Source organism: Charadrius vociferus, unplaced genomic scaffold (assembly GCF_000708025.1).
Source record: "Charadrius vociferus isolate BGI_N301 unplaced genomic scaffold, ASM70802v2 scaffold400, whole genome shotgun sequence".
Taxonomy (NCBI): Eukaryota; Metazoa; Chordata; class Aves; order Charadriiformes; family Charadriidae; genus Charadrius; species Charadrius vociferus.
This window is the reverse complement of record NW_009646556.1, coordinates 1,702,446-1,721,531: the sequence shown is the minus strand read 5'-3', so window position 1 is coordinate 1,721,531 and position 19,086 is coordinate 1,702,446. Positions and strand designations below refer to the sequence as shown.

At 36.4% G+C, this 19,086-nt stretch overlaps 2 protein-coding genes across 4 annotated transcripts in view; one reads left to right on the top strand and one right to left on the bottom strand.

Annotated features, from left to right (window-relative positions):
* The window catches only part of SLC7A6OS (solute carrier family 7, member 6 opposite strand), a 5,669-nt gene extending 5,395 nt beyond the window's left edge, over positions 1-274 (bottom strand). The window contains exon 1 of the mRNA XM_009886555.1: positions 258-274. Coding sequence (XP_009884857.1) covers positions 258-274 — 17 coding nt within the window. The remainder of the gene's footprint in view (positions 1-257) is intronic.
* On the top strand, positions 226-18,805 carry PRMT7 (protein arginine methyltransferase 7). 3 transcript variants are annotated; one of them, XM_009886438.1, is made up of 18 exons: positions 226-367; positions 1,204-1,240; positions 2,620-2,769; positions 4,171-4,279; positions 4,622-4,734; positions 5,996-6,237; positions 6,380-6,557; positions 7,689-7,816; positions 8,095-8,098; positions 8,612-8,743; positions 9,221-9,304; positions 10,549-10,596; positions 11,803-11,892; positions 12,554-12,715; positions 15,123-15,197; positions 15,983-16,143; positions 17,915-18,011; positions 18,590-18,805. In XM_009886438.1, exons 1-18 carry the CDS (start codon positions 273-275, stop codon positions 18,746-18,748), a joined length of 2,064 nt encoding a protein of 687 aa, XP_009884740.1. In that variant the 5' UTR covers positions 226-272; the 3' UTR covers positions 18,749-18,805. The 3 variants fall into 3 exon arrangements, with proteins under 3 accessions (XP_009884740.1, XP_009884732.1, XP_009884748.1); XM_009886430.1 differs by lacking the exon at positions 8,095-8,098 and having other exon boundaries at positions 8,602-8,743; XM_009886446.1 differs by lacking the exon at positions 2,620-2,769 and having other exon boundaries at positions 273-367.
* The last annotated feature ends 281 nt before the right edge of the window (positions 18,806-19,086 follow it).

Sequence of the window (19,086 nt, the reverse complement as noted above, 5' to 3'; positions counted from 1 at the left end):
TTCCGGACTGATTTCATGAGCAGGGCTGGGTGACAGATTTGAGCTTAAAACATCCTTATAGAAAAAGCGTAAGGCAGTCACCAGTCCTTCTGGCCAAGGCAGGTGTAATAGGGAAAGTATATGTATGGATCTAGAGCTAAAGTGACCTCTGCTGTTTTCACTGGAAGTTTTATGTGGGTTTTTTTTTTCACAGCCAGTATTTTGGGTATTATACTGAACCCAAAGCAGCAAAACTGCACATAATACATAAATAATACGAATTGAGATTGATCATGAAGACCTTTTGTGGAAGAGCTAATCCAACCACTGGTGCGATGGAGTGGTTAGAAGAGGATGAGAACTATGACTACCATCAGGAAATTGCAAGGTATGCTGGAAAAAAATAGCTTGTTGTTCCACTAAAGCTACAAAAAAAGAGCAAACCCATCTTGTTTTTATGACACTTTTTGGATTTATCTCTGTAGAATTTTGAAGGGCATGAGGTAAACAGAGTGTAGGACAGTCTAAGTGTTACAGTGCCCTGTGTTGTACAGGGCAGAACAGTAAATGAAAAATTTTGTGAAGTATTCTCCAAGAAGTTTAATTCTAATTTTTTTAAACTTTTTTGAGGTGCTGATCTCAATACTGACAGTGACTGAGTTGTGGCAAAATGCATTGACTAAATTTTTAAGTCCTCATTACAACAAATAATTGCCAGTTGTCTGTTCCGTAGTAACTTTTTAAGTGCTTAATGTAACAGCCAGAGAAGTTGGGAAGATTAGATTTCGGGGTATTTTTTAGTAGTGTGACCCATGAAGAAATGGGGACCAAAGAATTTAAATCTTGGTAACAAATGATACACCATTAGTGGGCTGTCTTTCATTGCTCTGTATTGCTCTGTATGAACATCTGCCTGTCCCAGCTGTTTTTTCACAGCTGTTTGTCCATAGGTCTATGCATTGGATCCATTGCTGAAGAGAGGATATACGCCAGCAGTTAATTAGTCCCTTTACATGCTGATGTCCAGATCACTGAAATGACATTATTCCTTAGGCTTGGGAAACAGTTCAGATCCTCAAAGAGCATGTCAGTTATCTCTATTTGCAGGCTATGGGGACCGGTTGCCTTGATAAGAGAAAACAAAGGAGGTTATATACTATCTAGCGGTTTTGTCGTGCTTTACAGTATGTAGTATTTTGAATGGAACTTTTTTTTTTATTGTAGGTCACGCTATGCAGATATGCTTCATGATAAAGACAGGGTAAGTACAGAAGCAAAAAACTTTTGAATGGTGAGAAAATACCCATTTCCTTTCTCTTGAATAGCTGTCACTGCATGATTATACAGGTTTCTCTGAAAGATGAAATGATCAAATTTGTACCCTTTAAGATACCAGACCTGTTCTTAGATGAACAGATGCCTTCTTACATCTGGCGCTAGTGTTCTGTTGTTTACTGCAGAACATGATATTTACATTCAGTATCTGATTTTGCTGTTCTATGTTTGACATTTTTGACAGGGAGAGCTCATTAGATGAAATTTCAAAGGCTGTAAATGTGAATCTAGGCTTCTTAGTTTTTATAGGAATGTAAGTAAAGTGTGTCTTTATTCTTTTGTGGTATTTTTAGCTCATATTTACTGATTAGGATTGAGAAGAAAATTGAAATACCATGTCTACAGGCATGATAAAGTCTGGAGTGAATGGTTTAAATGCTCTTTCTGCTCTAGTCATTTAGTCAACTGTTTCGTCAATAACCTTTTAAAAGACTTTTATGGTGCCTACTCTACGAGTCTTAAATTCATACTGAATTGAAACGTGGCAGTGTGATTAGGCATTTAATAAGCCATGTAGAGACAGCAAGCTGTGTCTAAGTGATTAAAACAACTTTACTGGATTTATATATCAAAAGTGTTAAATAGAATTGTTTGGAAAGGGATCCAGCAGACCTTCCAAATTTATAATGTCCAAAGATAGTGTATTCTTTGGAAAAGCTTGATAAATCATTTGGAAAGGAATGTCTTACAATAGGCTATAATGGAGTAAATATAAGCATATATTTCAATATGTGCACTATAGCTGACAGATGACAGCGTTTGGATTTTTTCCTGTTGTTAATGCTGGTATGCTTGCACCCCACTTAATGGCACATAACCAAAAGCCAGTATTTACCCATGTTGCTTCTGATGTATTGTTTTTCAGTAGATCTGGAGAGGAATCTAAATCCAAGATACTTTACTTCTTGTGCTGTCGTAGGCACTATATCACTATTTGAGTGGTGCTGTGGGGGAAAAGTGATCAGAAAGACAGTAGTATCTCGCATAGATCTTATTATTATTTGCTCCAGAAAATATATTGCATTTATAAATTACGCATGCGCTATAAACAGCTAACTGATCAGTGACGATGTGAATATTGTGATAAAAATTGATCTCCTTGAAATGGACTGATCCCTCCAAAAACACTAGCTTTTGCTGAAAATGACTTTGGTGTGACTGTATAACATACAGAAAGTCTGTGGGCCTTTTTCTACTTATAAATGCACAGTTGGAGAATGCAAGATTTCTGCACAAAAATTCGAAGTATGAATGGATTTAAAAAAGGTTGATGATTTTTATTTATTTTCCTTCCTTCCTTGACAGAATGTGAAATATTACCAAGGTATTCGTGCTGCAGTGAGCAGAGTAAAAGAAAGAGGCGAGAAAGCAATTGTTCTAGACATAGGGACTGGCACAGGACTCCTCTCTATGATGGCAGCTTCAGCAGGTGCAGATTTCTGCTATGCAATTGAAGTAAGCATTTCTTATGGGTTGCACATACTTCCGCATGCATTTTCATAGCCTGTTTTTAGAGCTTCAGTGCAGTTATTCTGTCTGCATGGTCAGTGGAGTGGAAGCATTTGTTATTTTGTATTGTGGCTTCTGGAGTGCAAGCCTGATGCCTGTGTCAAAACACTTACGTGTCAAAAACACTTAGGTCTTACAAGAGTATAGTTGAAAAGGTATAGTGCATTTTTCGGTTTTGGGGCAGTTTCTGTAAATGTGCAGATTAAAATTACTAAGTGAAGTTTTATAGTATTCTGTCTTCTCTACTTATCAAAACTCAAGTGTAATATGAAAACTTTAACCAAGTCTTTGAAAAATGTGAGTATTCTCTTAACAATTTTGCTGATCTTCGTGAGTTTCAGCCATTAGAGATTGGTTCTCAGGCTACTTAATCGTAACACAGACCACATTGTAATAAAGAGACTGTCTCATAAACTGATTTTTCCACCTCTTTGTGATTAGATAGAGTATCTCCATTTTTATCGACATCCTGATGGTCATCAGCAGCCATTACTTATATTAAGGATAATAACAGTAATATTTTGGCCAGTTTAATTGGGTTTTGTTTTAACGCATCTGAAGAAACAAAGAGAAGAGTCACTTGTCTGTAAGTCATAGTTGAAAGAGTGCTGTGTGATTTTTATCCAAGTAAAAATCTGCATTTTTTTTTAATCTAGGATTTTATCCTATGATCATTTTTCAGGGACAGTCCTCTTTCATGGAGACACGGGAAGCAATCACAGAGTTGTGCTGGTTTCCAAAGTGGCCACAAATGTCTTATCTTATGTAGTCAGATCGTGTGACTGAGTAGAACATTTAAAATTTTTGAGTTTAAAAACTGGAAATGGACATTAAGCCCTTCCAACACATTCTTCATCGTTCTGTTATTTTCAGGCTATGTACTCTCTCTATTCTTCTATTTGTTCTGAAGGAAACAACAATTCTTTTCACAGTTATGCTGTTAATAAAAGCAGATTTTTGGCATACTTCAGTGACTATTTCAGTGCTGCTTGTTTGGGGTTATTATTTATTTATTTTATGTCTTGAGCACATATGTCTCTTGGGGCCTCTCTTGATGCATATATATCTTTATTTTTAAAAATAAACAAGTTTGTTTAAATGCTAAAACATTCTTAATGTGTATTCTTGTCTTTCAAAAGTAAAATTGGAGTGGCTTTTGGAGACAGCTGATACTCAGTTTGTAACAGTGACATTAGAGCTTTATGGTAATGAACTTCAAACATAGGAAAAGATACAGAAGATGTTACGTTTTTGCAGGACTAAATATATTGCATTTTGTGTTGGTGTCCTTTCAGTTTTGAAAGCTAATGTTAGCTTACCAGTTTGTTGTACTCTTGCTATTTACAGGTTTTCAAGCCCATGGCTAACGCTGCTGTGAAGATAGTGGAGAAAAATGGTTTTCGTGACAAGATCAAGGTAATCAACAAACACTCCACTGAAGTCACAGTTGGCCCAGGTGAGCAAAATAGGCTAGAGTTAAAAAACTCGGGAAATACCTCAAAACCATGAAGGAATATGTCTTATTCTTATTTTTTTTCTTTGTTTTTAATTAAAACAAGCAAATCCTTTACTCTCTAGAAAGTAACATTGGAAATTTACATCAAAAGGAAGTGTTGTAATAGTATTTCAGTGGTCATTTGTATTTCGTAGTAAGCTTTTAAAGGAAAATAATTTGCAGTCTTCAGCAGGTTCTCTAACAGGAATAAGGGTTTTTTGATTACTTGTGTTTTCAGGATAGCATCTGCTTGAAAGACTTGTATAAAGTCTTAATATTACAATGTTAAATTTTGTCTTTTAGATGGAGATATGCAATGTCGTGCAAACATCCTGGTAACAGAATTATTTGATACAGAGCTGATAGGAGAAGGAGCTTTACCAACCTATGAGCATGCACACAAATACCTTGTACAGGTAAGAAACTAAAAATTGAGTGTGTCACATTTATCCCTAGAGAAAGTCTTCTGCCTTTTTTTGAGTAGGATAGAGATTATAGTTGATTTAGACTTCTGTATCCTTTGTAAATACAGAATCAGCTGTGCTGATTTCTTACTCAGTGAATAATTTACTAGATTCATTCCTAGAATAAAAATATTAGAGGTCATATTGTAAATCATGGGCTCTGAAATTACACTTAGTTGCTTTGTGTTGAAATCAATAACTTGCTGGTTAACAAATTATGGAATGATTACCCCCTTAACGCAACACAAATATCTTTCAGAAAGGCATCCAGTTCTGATTTGGAGCTTTCCTTAGTAGTATGTTCCAAGATGTTTTAAGAAATTAAATTCTCCTCCTAAATTTGAAGGGCTTCAGCTCCCAGGCATTTTTGGTTTTTTTCCTAAGGAGGTATTGCTACTCTGCATGCATTTTGCCTGTGGAAATACTTAAAACACTAATCAAATTAATATCCAGTTTTTTTGGACATCGATATAATTTTAGGGCTTTCTGTTTTATCCTTTCTATTTTTTTTCATTTAGTTAAAATGTGCATGGCAAAACTTTATTTAGGTTTCTAGGTTTCATTTCACTAGTTTTACATATGAAGACAGTAGCACTCCGTAAGTTTTTGCTGCTCTCCATGCTCTCTAGATTGTAATTAGTCTTTTTTGTAAAAGCATTGTTCTTGAACTTCACAGTAAGCTTTTTGTTCGCAGTGTTTTTTTAGAACAACTTACATGTTTTCTGCTCTTTAATCATGGACACAAAGTTGTCATTGCATAAATACTTGAACTATTATTTTTTTTATTTACTCATTGCAATCACAAACTCTGTTGTAATGTTGATAGCTTAGTAGTTGTCTGCCTTGAGAAGCTGAAGATAGATCTCTTATTTCAGAATGAGAATGGAAATGCAAGTTTAACTGAGGCTAGTAAATGGATAATGTTGCATGGTAAAGTTGGATGCATAAAATGGTAATATTGCATACATAAAGTAATCTGGCCTTGCTGAACCACTCTGAACAGGATAGATACGTGTATTGTATTTCACAGATTGAGAGACAAAGAGAAAGTGCTCTGATGTTACAGATAATACAGAAATAATTTGTGTTTAAGATTTCAAAGCTCCCAGTCCAACTTTTCTTCAAATTGGTGTGCACTTCAATTGATTTAATTCTCATGCATGTTAATAAGTCAAACTTGTTGAATGCGTTTACCCTTTGTTTGAACACTCAGGAAGGATGTGAGGCAGTGCCTCACAGGGCAACAGTGTATGTCCAATTAGTGGAATCCAAAAGAATGTGGTCCTGGAACAAACTGTTTCCTGTTCATGTCGAAGCAGAGGATGGTGAAAAAATTATTGTCTCCCCTTCAGAAATGGAGAACTGTCCAGGTGTTCCTTCTGTTTGTGATATCCAACTGAACCAGATGCCTTCACGTGACTTCACTATCCTTAGTGATGTGGTGACAATGTTCAGGTAAGGTAGGCATTGTTTTGTTCAAAGCAAAATTCTCCTGTTACGCCTTTTATATAAGTTGTGTATTTAGCTTAGGAAGCCAATGAGAATTTCTGAAGAATGCTTAACTATATCTTTTTACAATTTTCATACTTCTCTGCAGTGTGGATTTCAGTAAACCAGTAAGGAGTGCTTCTACCTACTACAGAGTGCAGCTGGAGCCTGTAAAATCTGGGAAGGCACAAATCGTACTTTCCTGGTGGGATATTGACATGGACCCCTCTGGGATGATAAATTGCACAATGGCTCCATACTGGGTAAAATCCACTTCTGCTTTCCAGGTAAAACACTGAGCGTTCAGATACTATCATCAGACGACTATCAGTAATTATTTTGAGTAAAGTCCATACTGGGTGTTTTAGGCAACTGTCCCTTGAACTGTATAGGAACTTTACTAATGTTTTATGTGTTGGAAGGTGCTAAATAAGCAAATCGTAGAAATGTTAGCTATAGTATGTACCTGGTTTAGGTTTTCTTCTTAAATGTAAGCTTTAACGCAAAGCTTAAAAACTGAAACAGTCTTCCAGATATTTTTATTTTATTTCTTTTGTTTTCAAGAAATGAAACAAAGCGTTCCACATATTTTCCTTAATTAGTTTATATCCCTGGTCAAAATATTAGTGTGTGGTTTGCTTCCATGTAGTTCTTCTATTCAAATACGTGTTAAGTCTATGGTAATATATTTATAGTCCCATAAACCAGGCTGGTGTGGGAAAATGCTGGGTTGATACTGGATAATTAGAGGAACAGGAGATTGCTATTAGATCACATTCCTGTGTTTCTGTATGAATGTATTTACTAGTAGGGTGAACTTAGTCAAAAGGAAGCTACAAAATGATTGTTTGCACTTACTGTGTTTTAGAATAAAATTTGAAACTATCAAGCTTCAGGGCATTCAGTCAGCTTAGAATCCCCAGTCAGCTTGGAATATTTGTGATGCAGAAAATAGCTTTTTGAAACACAAAACAGTTGTGTGTGACAGTTACTCTGTTCTATCAGAGTGGCAATAAGTGACCTCATTTGATGCATGAGGCTCCAAACGCTGGTCACTGTCAGCAATTCAATACCGATTTTTAATGTAAGTGAACTATAGAGGTGAAACAGCATTAATAAATGCAAAGTGTATTTTGGATTTGTTTTTCACTTGATTAAAATACAAGCTTAGCTAGTCAGCAGGCTAGTGGTCTCAGGCTTATTCTGTTGTAAGAAATCTATATAAAATATGTGTATTTAATGTATGGTATTAGTCTTTAGTCAACTTTGCTAGGGTGAACAAGATTCTTTTAACTAGTTGTACATCAGTTCTTCAAAGTTGTGCCCATTCCTACTAATTGATTTCCTGCTATTTGTTTACTTTCCATTTACTATTTATGAGTTACTTCCTAAGTGTTTTTTTTATCAACCCTTTTCAGTGGAGAGATCACTGGATGCAGTGTGTATATTTTCTTCCAAATGAGGAGCCAGTTCTCCAGGGTGAGAAGGTGTACCTGACTGCCTGTCGTGATGAGTACTCTGTGTGGTATACGCTGCAGAAAGCCAGGTAACAATACATGTGTGTGAAAAAGGGTGGTATTTTACTGCAGGGTTGAGTATTTGCTGCTCTTAGGACAGCTATTTTGTAGAAGAGCAAGATAAGAACCTAAAGACTAGAAAATTATTAAAAGCTACTTCATGGGCAATGCAGAGGTGAAAAAAACCATGTTATACTTAAAAACATTTGAGGTTTTGACTGCAGGCTCCTGCCTTATACCTGGTGGCATTCTGTGACAGAGAAACCAAAAACACTGATGGTTCATTCCTGGAAATCCTATAATACAGCCCAGCTGAGCTGGCATGTAGGTAAAGGAGTGTCTTCATTTTCTATTTTCCTAGTCAGCACTGTCTTTTTGAGATGAATGCCTTTGGCTCAAATTAAAAGGAGCTTCATCACGTTGGTTGTGATGACAATAGCAGCTAACATTTTTAAAAATCAGTGCCATCTTTAAAAGTTAATGTCTGAATTTTATGTGCCTTTTTTACTTAGGAATCCAAACAAGTATCTTTTAGAAAAAAGATCAAAGCCTAAAATACCTAACCATCCCAATTAGTGGGAAAGTTTGGGGGCATTCTTGGGTTTGTCTTTTAAAAAAGGTGAAAATTGGCCCTTTATCTTCATTCGGAAATGCAAAGCTACAAAAATGTCCCTGGAGAACTAGTAAATTTGAACAAGTAACAGTGGGGCCCATATGCATTAATGTGTGTAGTAGCTAAAATGCATAAATATACCTGTTAGCAAAAACGTGTTACTGATGCCGTAGTTAATACTTTGTTGAATTTTTTTTCCAGAGGTGAAGAGGAGAATAAAGCAGCTATTAGTGTTGAGAGTCCTGTTTGTAGATGTCAGGCTCATCTTCTTTGGAATAGACCACGCTTTGGACAATTGAATGATCAGAACCGAACAAGCCAATACATCAAGTCTTTGATGAAAGTGAGTGCATGTTGCCTGTAAGTTTTCTGGCCTCTGTGATAGATGTGTATATTGTTTTATTTGCAGTGATTATTTATGGGGTTTGTTTCTCCCTTGCTAAAGGTCTTTGCTTACAAAGTATATTTTATTTACATCAGGTGATGTAAGTTATATTTTGTCATGAAAACTTTGGGTTTTAAAATTGTAAGCAGCCATAGGAATTTGTAGCAGCTCTGTGTATTTGTTCGAGTATCGGTAGTTGAATAAAGACACACAATACATTCTTGTGCAAACTCTTTCTGACCTAAACCAAGGGGATTACAGGAACATTTTGTACGCTATTCTGTTCTGCTTGAAGTGGTTATATTAATCAATGTATCCTCCAGTCTTTATTTGATATGGAAGTGTATAAAGTGGGGAAGAAACACCACCAAAATGTTTGGAATTTGGAAACTTTTTTGTCTGGGATAGGAATAACAATGACTTTATTTTCTGTAGGTTCTGAAAACAGATAGCGTTTGCCTATGTATCAGTGATGGCAGTCTGCTGCCTGTGCTGGCTCACTATCTTGGAGCAAAGCAGGTACAGTGCTTCTTCCTGTTTTTCTTTGCGTTTTAGCTTGGTATTTTTAGTCTCTCATATTGTTCAGCATTTCCAGCCCATTATTTAATTATTTCCAGTGCCTCGTCAGTGACAAGTGAGAAAGTGGCTCCCATTGTGTTGAAGTGGAGGTTAAATTCATCTCTGATCAAGCTGAAGTCTAGGGAGATAATAATTACCAGTTTTGATGTTTACCAGTGTGTAGCCTTGAATGAAAGTGGTGTTCCTCATTCCCCACATTCCTGTTTGCCATCTTGTATCTTGGTACTTTTGGAAATACTCTTTCTGCCAACCTAAATGTTTAGCAATTTGTTTTCCTTCTTTTATGTTTGCAATTCCATAATTACATTTATTTTCTAGTCTGAAGCAGAATGTCTGTAACAGCAAGATAGGAAGCGGTAAGAATCCTGAGGCTGTGTGTAAATGAGAGCTGCCTGGCTGTCTCACTTATGTGATGATCACCTTATGTGATGTGTTCTCTCATGGGGCTCTTCAAACTAAAATCTATTGTAGTTGGACTGAATAACTGGGAATGTGTAATGTGATATAATCCTGTGGAAGATGCTAGGCAATTCGTAGAAATAAAGACATGCCGAGTTAAACCAGTGATCCATGGTACCTGTATTTTTGTCTTTAGTAGTGGTGGCTAGTCACAGATGACTACCGAGGAGAGAGGAAATGAATAGGGCAGACAGATTTCCATAGTATTTTCCTAGTCCTGTAGCAGCATATTACCTAACTATTCACTGATTTTGAATAAAACCTATTTTTCTTTCTTGCTTGAAAAGGCTGGTGTGCTGCATTGCACATCTGAGCGCTTTCAAGCTGATACAGCCAGATCATGTTAAATGATGCTTACAAGGAGTAAGCACTACTGGAGGTTGATTCAGCACACTGTCAATATGCTTGCATTTGTTCAGGAGTAAATATATGCCTAGACCAAATGTTAATATGCTACATGCATCTTAAAAATGGAAAACAAATATTTGCATTCTGTTGGTTTTTTTCTTGTGTGGCTGTGAAAGCAGTACTATTTCGCCTGTAGTTACTGGAGGTGTTTTTGTTGTTAAAAAGGTACGTGACATTGGGCTGTGGAATAGATGCATGGTTCTTATGAACTGTGTTCGCTGGGGCATCAAAATAGTTCCTTCATTGTTCATTTACATATTCTTTTAATTAAAAATTATAAAACTATTTTGACTAACTGTTGTGTATTTTGTGTTTAGGTGTTTACATTAGAAAACTCTTCTGTGTCCCGTTCCGTCATGGAAAAAGTGAGTATTCAGTTTTCTGTTAAAGCAGTAAATGAACTCATGGCATTTCTAAGGCCAGAGCCGATGCCTTTGATTGTCCTTGCATCAGTTGCTTTGAGGTTAAATCAGTTTAATGAGTGTATTTGATCATACAGTTTGACAAGACTGTGGGAGGTGGGATATGTTGGGGGGCAGAAGTTCTTTCCTGGTATTCCAGGAAAGGTTTTTTCCTGGTATTTGTACGAAGCTTTATGCAAATACTTGGAGGAATACATCCTGTTGGAAATCAATCCAATCTCATAGCTTTAGCCACAAGCTGAATAGCCCACTGGGGAAATTGAGCTGAGCAAAGGGAACTGTGGTTGCCAGTGCTTGATCTCTCTTTGCAGATGCCTGTTGGGTTGTCTGCTTCAGCTGCCGCTCTGCTGCCCTCATTGCATTGGTGATAAAAGTCAAGCTGTTTGTTTCTGAAGATTAGTGGAATGTGAAAGCATCCCATAGCTTGCGCCAGTCTTACCAGGAAGGTGGAATCTAGCAGTTCTGTCTTTCAGCTGAGACAGGTTGGGAATGCCTGCTCTGCTTTTTGGCTCTTAGGAGGCAGTAGGCAGTGAGTCTTAACTGCAGGTGATGTTTCAGTTGCTTGGTAGAGCACAGAAGACCCTGCCAATAGAGTGGATGCTGTTCAGGAGAGGCAGCTAATGTCTAAGAAGTGCCTGGAAGCAGCTTCCTGAAGTCACCGTTTGGCTGTGTCTGTTTTAGTTGGCACAATATATTTGAAAGAGGTCTGTCTCAGCCTGTGGTTTAGGATTACAAAAACATGAACAGTAGGCAAGTTAGGATGCGAACCTAGTCAAACAGAAGCCAAATATGCAGTGTATGCACAGCTGAAGTAATTTTTATCTTTCTTGACTGTCATGTGCTTCAAAGTACAAATGAATGAAAGTGAGGCAACTTCTGTGTCCTCTGCCTTTTTATATACTTAATTGAAGGAATCTGTAGGGCTTGTGCTTTAGTTCACTAGGTGTGACATGTTGGCTCTAAGTGCATGCACCCTTCAGGAATAAACTTGTGTCATCCTGATGAGTTATGGTAGGCAGTTTTTTAAAAAATTCTTTTGGCTATTGCTTTCTTTTTTGTTTATTTTCAATAAAATTATTATTTTGGTATGGGTTTGAGTCTCAACTATAGCTTTTGATAAAGACAGTGTACTACTTTTTTTTTTTTAAGTTTTTTAAAGCAAATCATCTTGAAGATAAAATTAAAATAATAGAAGCACGTCCTGAGTTGCTGACATCTTCTCATTTGGAAGATAAAAAGGTACGTTACAGTTGTCCAGTACTGAATTTCTGTAGGGTGGTTGAGAGCAGAAGGTGAAATGAATCTTGCTTTCCTACCGTGCTACTGTAATCACAAGAATCCCATTATATCCCAGCTCATATAAAATGTAATGAGTAGATGGCTCAGACCTGGTCCCACTAAAACTGAACGAGACTAAAGACTGTGGGATTGGTTTTGCTTTGTTTTTGAAGGCATATGACTTTCCCTTGTTGCATAATTTACACCAGTTGTTAAGGCATTTAAACTTGTTTAATGGCACATGTGCTACTAGGCTGTAGCTTTTTTTTCTCAAGCCACTCGGTAGATTGCAGCCTATGTTTAGAAGTACTAACGTCCTTCAATTAAAAATTTCAAAATTCTGTGACTCTCATTACAAAGCCTTCCAACCTAAAACTGCAACATTTTCTTTCAAACTTTGTTGCAGGCAAATTAATTTTAAAATTTGCTACCTGAAAACACAAACAGATGTCTATTGTGCAGTGTATGCAGTAATTAAATCCTTATGGAACAGTAGAAATTTTTATCTAGATGACTTCACTTGCTATATTGCATTGTTGACTATTGAAGATATAAACAGCCTGTGTTACTGAGTTGTTGTTCTTTATTGTAATGCTTTTTATCTCCTCCTTTCTTTGCCAAGATTTCTGTTCTTGTGGGAGAGCCGTTCTTTACAACAAGTTTGTTGCCATGGCATAATCTGTATTTCTGGTATGCTAGGACAGCTGTGACCAGTCACCTTGCCAGCAATGTCACTGTCCTACCTCAGTCTGCTTCATTGCACATGATGATTGTGGAGTTTCAGGTGAGATTGTTTAGAGCTATCCATTTGACATTTACACAAATCCACTTAAAATTGAGTACCCTTCCAGGATTTTTTAACGACAAGTTCACCTCATCTTAATACTGTCCCCTTCAAAATGTTTTGCACTTACCGCCTGAGAAAAGAATATTTGACATCTTGAAGATGAGTTTTGCTATATCAGCCATCTTTTGTCAGAAAATTAACTGAAGTAAATTTACCATTTCCAATAAAAGGGCTGAATGTTTTAAAATATTTCTCTAGGTTAGAGAAAGAGTGCTGAAGCATGTGAGAATTGTGGTTATTTATAAAATACCAGTTTTTAAAATTATGCTTTATAAGACTGTAGGCAGGATTCATAATTGCGTGTTCTTTATTTTAACCACTTAAGGCTTTGCACAGTTCTAAGTTTGAGCGTAATAGGGGCCACGTCTTAAAAATACTTTGGAAAGTCATCTTTCAGAAATTGTACAAAGGTATAAACTTTTTTGCAGTTATTAAGGACTTGGTCAGTAAAGGTGTTGAAGAGTTTACCTACAATGACAATGGAAATTAAATAAGTACTTTTGTAATTAATATGCAAAGTTTTTGTCCAGTAGCTTAAGTGAGGGAACTCTTTAGTCTGAAATTGTGTAACTAAAATATATGTATCTATAAATTAAAAAAATGCCTATAACCTAATGAATGTTCACATAAATGTAACCTTCAGTTTATCTATTAAAAATGCCAGGAAAGGGAAAGTGCCAGACAGAGGAAATTCTTCCCCCTGTCTGGTTCACCAGCTTTGTAGTTTTGTGTCTGAGCCTTCTCTCCCCTAACAGTTTCCTTATTGGAATGCTTTTTAACCTTGTTCTCTTACTTCTGCCTTTGATTTCTACTTGTGAAAATACGTATGTTCTTTTTCCCTCTGTGACTAATTAACTATGCTGCATGTTTTTACATACCTTTCAGATTTTTGCAAAAATGTAGAGAATTTAAATATATACTGAGTAAATAGTGTAAATCTGAGTCCTGTAATAGGAAGCAGATGTTTAAGACTAATCAACAGTAATCAGATTTAAATAAGCAGTTAATTTTAATTCCATGTTCTCTTATCTAGAGGATTTACTTCCCTAGAACTCAAAGCATTTTGTAAGGAAGTAAGCATTATTCTCTTCATGTTCTAGATGAGGAGACTGAAGCACGCAGAGTGATGACTTAAGATTATTCAGCAATCTAGTAGCAGAGTGTAGAGTAACATTCATGTTACCAGAACCTCAGTTTTACACTTTTATGTACAGGGTTGTGTTCAGAGATGATTCCACATAGCTATTTTGGTGGAACATTTAACTTGTGCTTTGTTTCATTAAGCTATACCAAAAACTATTGCTTTAATTTTATCTTTTCCTCTTTGTTCAGTGGTGAATCTAGACTCAAGGACTAGAGTCTGTGGGTTTTTTTAAAATAACCTCTGCATTTATTAGCTCTTGGTTAGACAGAAGGAACAGACATAGTGTTGTAAGGTATTTGGCAGACCCGGTTCTGTAGACTGTTCTGTCGTGTCGGCATCGGGATATGTTAAGCAGTTAGCAAAAGCTGGATTCAGGAGAAAGAATTTTATGAAATTACTTTAGTTATGAACTTGTTTAGTCCATAATTGCGTTTAGGGAGCAGGATGCTCCCTATCTCATTTGATAGTTTTATCAGCCATGCCATTTGAAGATTCTTTGTAGTCACTTTAGTTCATGCTGTATTCAGACACAAATTATGACAGCATTTATTTAAATTGATAGTAGTCCTGCTGCCATCTTGTACAGCAGGAACATTTGAGGTTGTGAAGTGCAACAATGAACAGGTAATAAAATCTGTATATTCTCAGCTCGTGAATGTTCTTGTTCTGGTAGGAAGCCATTCATGCTGTCTAAGAAAAGGCAAAAGTTGAACTGAATCATTGTCTGTCCAGTGGATTGCTAAAGTCAGTGAGAGGCATAGTATGAAGTGCCTAAAATGATTTTACTAATCTTTGGAGTGCTAAAGGGAAGTCCCATAGGCTATAAGATGTTTGATGCAACTGAGGGCGCTTACCTGTGCTGGGTACTGAAAATGGTGAGGGGGCGGCGTGTAAGGGTTTAGTCTTGGCAAATCCGTATCGACTCTAAAGTAAACTGTGCAGAGAGATGATAGGAAATGTGGCATATTCTTTAGAAGAGCTGAAAATTGAAAACAGTGGCTAAAGAATTAACTGATGTGCAAAACATTTTCCCAGAATACACTATCTGATTCTTGCAGTACTTCTAATGGTTTAGGAATGTATAGATAGTAAGGAGTCTTTATTTGACCTGTTATCAAATGTCTAATCTACAGCTAAAATTATTTTAAGATTTCCTATTTCCTTTAATAAAGCCAAACAAAATTCTTTTTTCTTTTTTAGGACTTATGGAGAATCCGAAGTCCATGTGGCACCTGTGAAGGTTTTGATGTCCAGACTATGGATGATATGATTAAAGTAAGAAGACTGAAAATAGTTTCAGTACAAGTCTCAGTAAAACAGAACAAAACTCACCTTGGCTTAAAAAGTATTTAATGACTGTTGAAAAACCTGTATGTTAGGCAGAACATCATTGCTTTAGTTTTTCATAAATATGGTGGCTGTTTAGTTCTTGCAAAACAGTAACTTCTGTGGCATGGGTTTTGGGGTTGTATGTTTTTTCTCATTTGCCAAGCTTGTCAGTGCTTTGCGCTGTTTTGGAATTAATTCTGTTCATTCAAAAGGAAAAATACTGTTCTCAAAATTTTGTTCTGAGCTTGACATCAAATCATCTGGGAGATGTTCGTAGATGAATCCTCCTGCCTTTACTTGCCCTTGCAGGTACTTTTGAAAGAGAGAAAGGCTTTTTGACTTCCAAGAAATAGGTATGAAGGGTGAGATTTACTGGTATCAGTTTCTAGAGCTGTATTGTAGATATTCATAGTTGAGTTAGCCATTGAGATTGCCTTTGTAGTCATTGTGGAGGAGCACAGGCAGTTCTAGAGTAGAATTCATCTCAAGGCAGAAGAAAAGTTAAATGCATGGTGTTTTGAAAGTGCTTCTTTCTGTTTGACTGCTGAGGACTGCAGTCATAGCAATTAGTTTATGCATGTAGTACGTGTTTTCCCTTGTGCCGAAGAATTGCAGTCCTGTCCTCTTGCAGCTTTATTGCTTAAATACTCTGGGTTCAGGACACATAATTAACTTGAAAACAAGGACTGTTTGCATTGTTTTCAGATGGTTTTATTACTTTCTTTCTTCAGAATTCTCTGAATTTTAGGGAATCCAAGGAAGCAGAACCTCACCCTCTGTGGGAATATCCTTGCAAGTCGCTCTCTGATCCCCAGGAAGTTTTGACATTTGACTTCAGAAAGACTGTACCGCAACACTCTCTCAGCACAGAGGGTTCTGTAAATCTTTTACGGTGAGTTTTCTCATTGCAATAAATATTCTTGTCGTAAACTGTATTTTTTTACCTCATATTCAAGGTCTCTGCATGTGTGTGTGTGTATATATATATATATATAATGTGTGTGTATATATGTAATACATAATGTATAGTTAACTATAATAGTTAACTAGTGGGAACCTCCTTGACAGTTCTTAAAAGTTGTGGTAGTTATGTTGTCCTAAAAGTGGATTCCTGTCCGACGTGCAATTAACCAATCTTACACACTCAGGAGAGGTATTGTATTTATTCAGACCTGGGTGCTAGGTGGATTTTCCACAAATCAAGCACACCTTGTGCCGGTCTTCTTGCTATATTTATACACAAAAGTTACAAGGTAGTACACCCCCAGTTACAATGATTGGTTAGTAATTTACATAGAATTATAATATCTGCTATGTCATTCTTTTAATCATCATGCATGCGCAGGGAAAGGGTGTTCACCTGGGCAAGGGTCTTGACCTGTGGGTGTGATTTTTAGTATTAAAATGAAGGCAATTCACTTCATGACACTTTTAAAGTAAGTTCTGTTGCCAAGTTGGCCAACTGGATTCTTCTCTTGCCAGGTTGTCATATAGTTCACCCTATAAGTCAATCCCAGATGTTAAGGTCCAGAGAATAGGGACTTCAAACAACACAGTGTCCTGTTTGTTACTAGTTAATTAAGGCTAGAGGGGCTTCAAACAACAGTGTTCTGTTCATTATTAGTTAACTAAAGCCAGCATTAATAATACTAACTTAAACTAACTTCTTAGGTCAGGATGCCCTATATCAGTTACTCTGACACAAATTTCCTGTGGCTATTCACAATAGGCTATAACAATGAGGGTAATTTCTTAGCTAATATGCCTGTATTTCAAAGATAACAGTTTTCTAGATGTTACCATGATTTAAAACTTAAATAGATTGATAGTTTAGAGAAAGTAAACCATTGTCTGCATGTTTCTAATGTTTCTGTTTGTTTGTGTTGCTGAGTTCTTGCAGAAGTTCCTATTTAGCTTTCCGAGTTAATTCTGTTTAATAGCTTTAAAGTGTACACTATTCTTCCTTTTAACTATAATTCTGACAATCTTGATGTTTGTCACATGTCTTCTGAGGTATTTCTCATTATAATGTAACTACAGATTGTACTTAATTCTGTTTGAACTTGAAATGCTGTTAAGAATTAAAAAACAGGGGAAAGTTTTTTTTTTAACTATCTAGAGCATATATAGCTCAAATGCTGCTGTAATTATACGTTTCTCTGTGTGAAACAATATTTGGGGTTTCACAAAATCCAGAACCATCTGCGTGGGGTCTCTGTGCCTTTTCACCAGTTGTTGTATGTTCAGGCAATACGCATGCATGACCTCTGCTCCTTGTGGAGGAGACAAAGTGAGATGGGATATGCAGTAAATATTTTCTCCAAATTCAGAAACAATAGAAGCTGGGGTCTCTGAAGAAATTACTCCCCAAATACGCTGAATAATTCATGCCATGTTATCGAGTGCCTGTTAAATGACTGTAGTTCTGGGCAGATTTAGTTATGACATATTCTCTTCTTCCTCGTCTTTGAGATTTTGTATCTGCAAATACTGTAAGAGTTGCTACCCATTTACCAAATCATTCAGCTGTTCAACTTTTTTTCAAGGAAGCAAGTTATTCATGCTTTTACAGCTCTCAACTAAACTGTGTGAGGAATGGGTACAGTGTTTAAGCTGTCAGTATTGTATAAAGTGACAGGTTTTGATCCTCCACCTCTCCCCAGGAAAGGAAAGAGCCATGGAGCAGTTTTGTGGATGGAATATCATCTTGCTGCTGATATCTCTGTTAGTACAGGACTGTTGCAAATTTCAAATGAAAAGGTATTTTTTCAATCTAATTTATTACATCCAAGTCTATGGGATTATAGTGCTGAAAAATGGGTCTCTGTTGCCCATGCTCGGTTTATGTAGTGCTCTTTCTTATGCTGTTTGAATACTATGTAGACAGAACTAGTAGAAATACCTGTTCGTATTTGTGGAGGAGAACGGGAGATGTACCTTAAAATGGGAGAGCCTGAATTGGATCCAAATGCTCCCATAGTTTTGAACCACATTTAGAACTTAAATATGATGCTAGCTCAAAGTAGAATTTATTCATACAAATCCCTTTTCTCAGTTTAACTAAAGTAAAAATTTTGATGGGAAGGAGTGAATATTTTCAATATTCTATCTAATTATTGTTTGACCACATCCGTTTTTTCCTCTATGAATTCCCTGTGCAGTGTAGTATATGATATTTCAAGTTATGCACTCCTGTAATGGAACGGATGGCAATGGAAGTGATAACTATCTGATCATTGTATACTGAACTGGAACTCTTGTGCTCTTACTGCATTATTACCGTCTAGTAATAATATCGTAGACTTTTGACTGCTTTCACTTTTAACTTTCTCCTATAGGGAAACTGTGAATGGAATCCCCACTGCAAGCAAGCTGTCTATTTCTTCAGTTCTGTTATTGAATCAGAAACTCTGTCAGATATTCCTAGTGCTGTCACGTATGCTATAAATTTCAACACAAAGACAGGAGACATTGCCATGGATTTTAAGCTATTATAAAATACTTTCCTTTACCCATGTTCCTAAATTATAATAAACTTATATAGTATTTTTTATGGCAGAGGGATTTTTTTTTATTGTGCTTAGAGAGCAAACTGACTGTTCTGAAATATACTTTAAACCTTTTTGGTTTTGTTTTCAAAATATATATTTGGGGAGGTAAAAAGGAACCTTTTCTTAAGGACGAGTATTCCTGACAGGGTTTATATACATTTATACACATACTTGTTATCATCTGTTTCAGTGTGAAACTCTGGTTTGGGGTTTTGAATAGTGTTATGGGGCTACAAAACAGTTGACTTGCTGGTTATTGTGTGGCATATCAGTCGATGAGGACA

Excerpts from the sequence above, each read along its gene's own strand:
- PRMT7 (XM_009886430.1), top strand. The coding sequence starts at position 273 with ATGAAGACCTTTTGTGGAAGAGCTAATCCAACCACTGGTGCGATGGAG. Across the intron at positions 1,241-2,619 it reads TGCTTCATGATAAAGACAGG|AATGTGAAATATTACCAAGG; the intron begins GTAAGTACAGAA and ends CTTCCTTGACAG. Across the intron at positions 4,735-5,995 it reads CACACAAATACCTTGTACAG|GAAGGATGTGAGGCAGTGCC; the intron begins GTAAGAAACTAA and ends TTGAACACTCAG.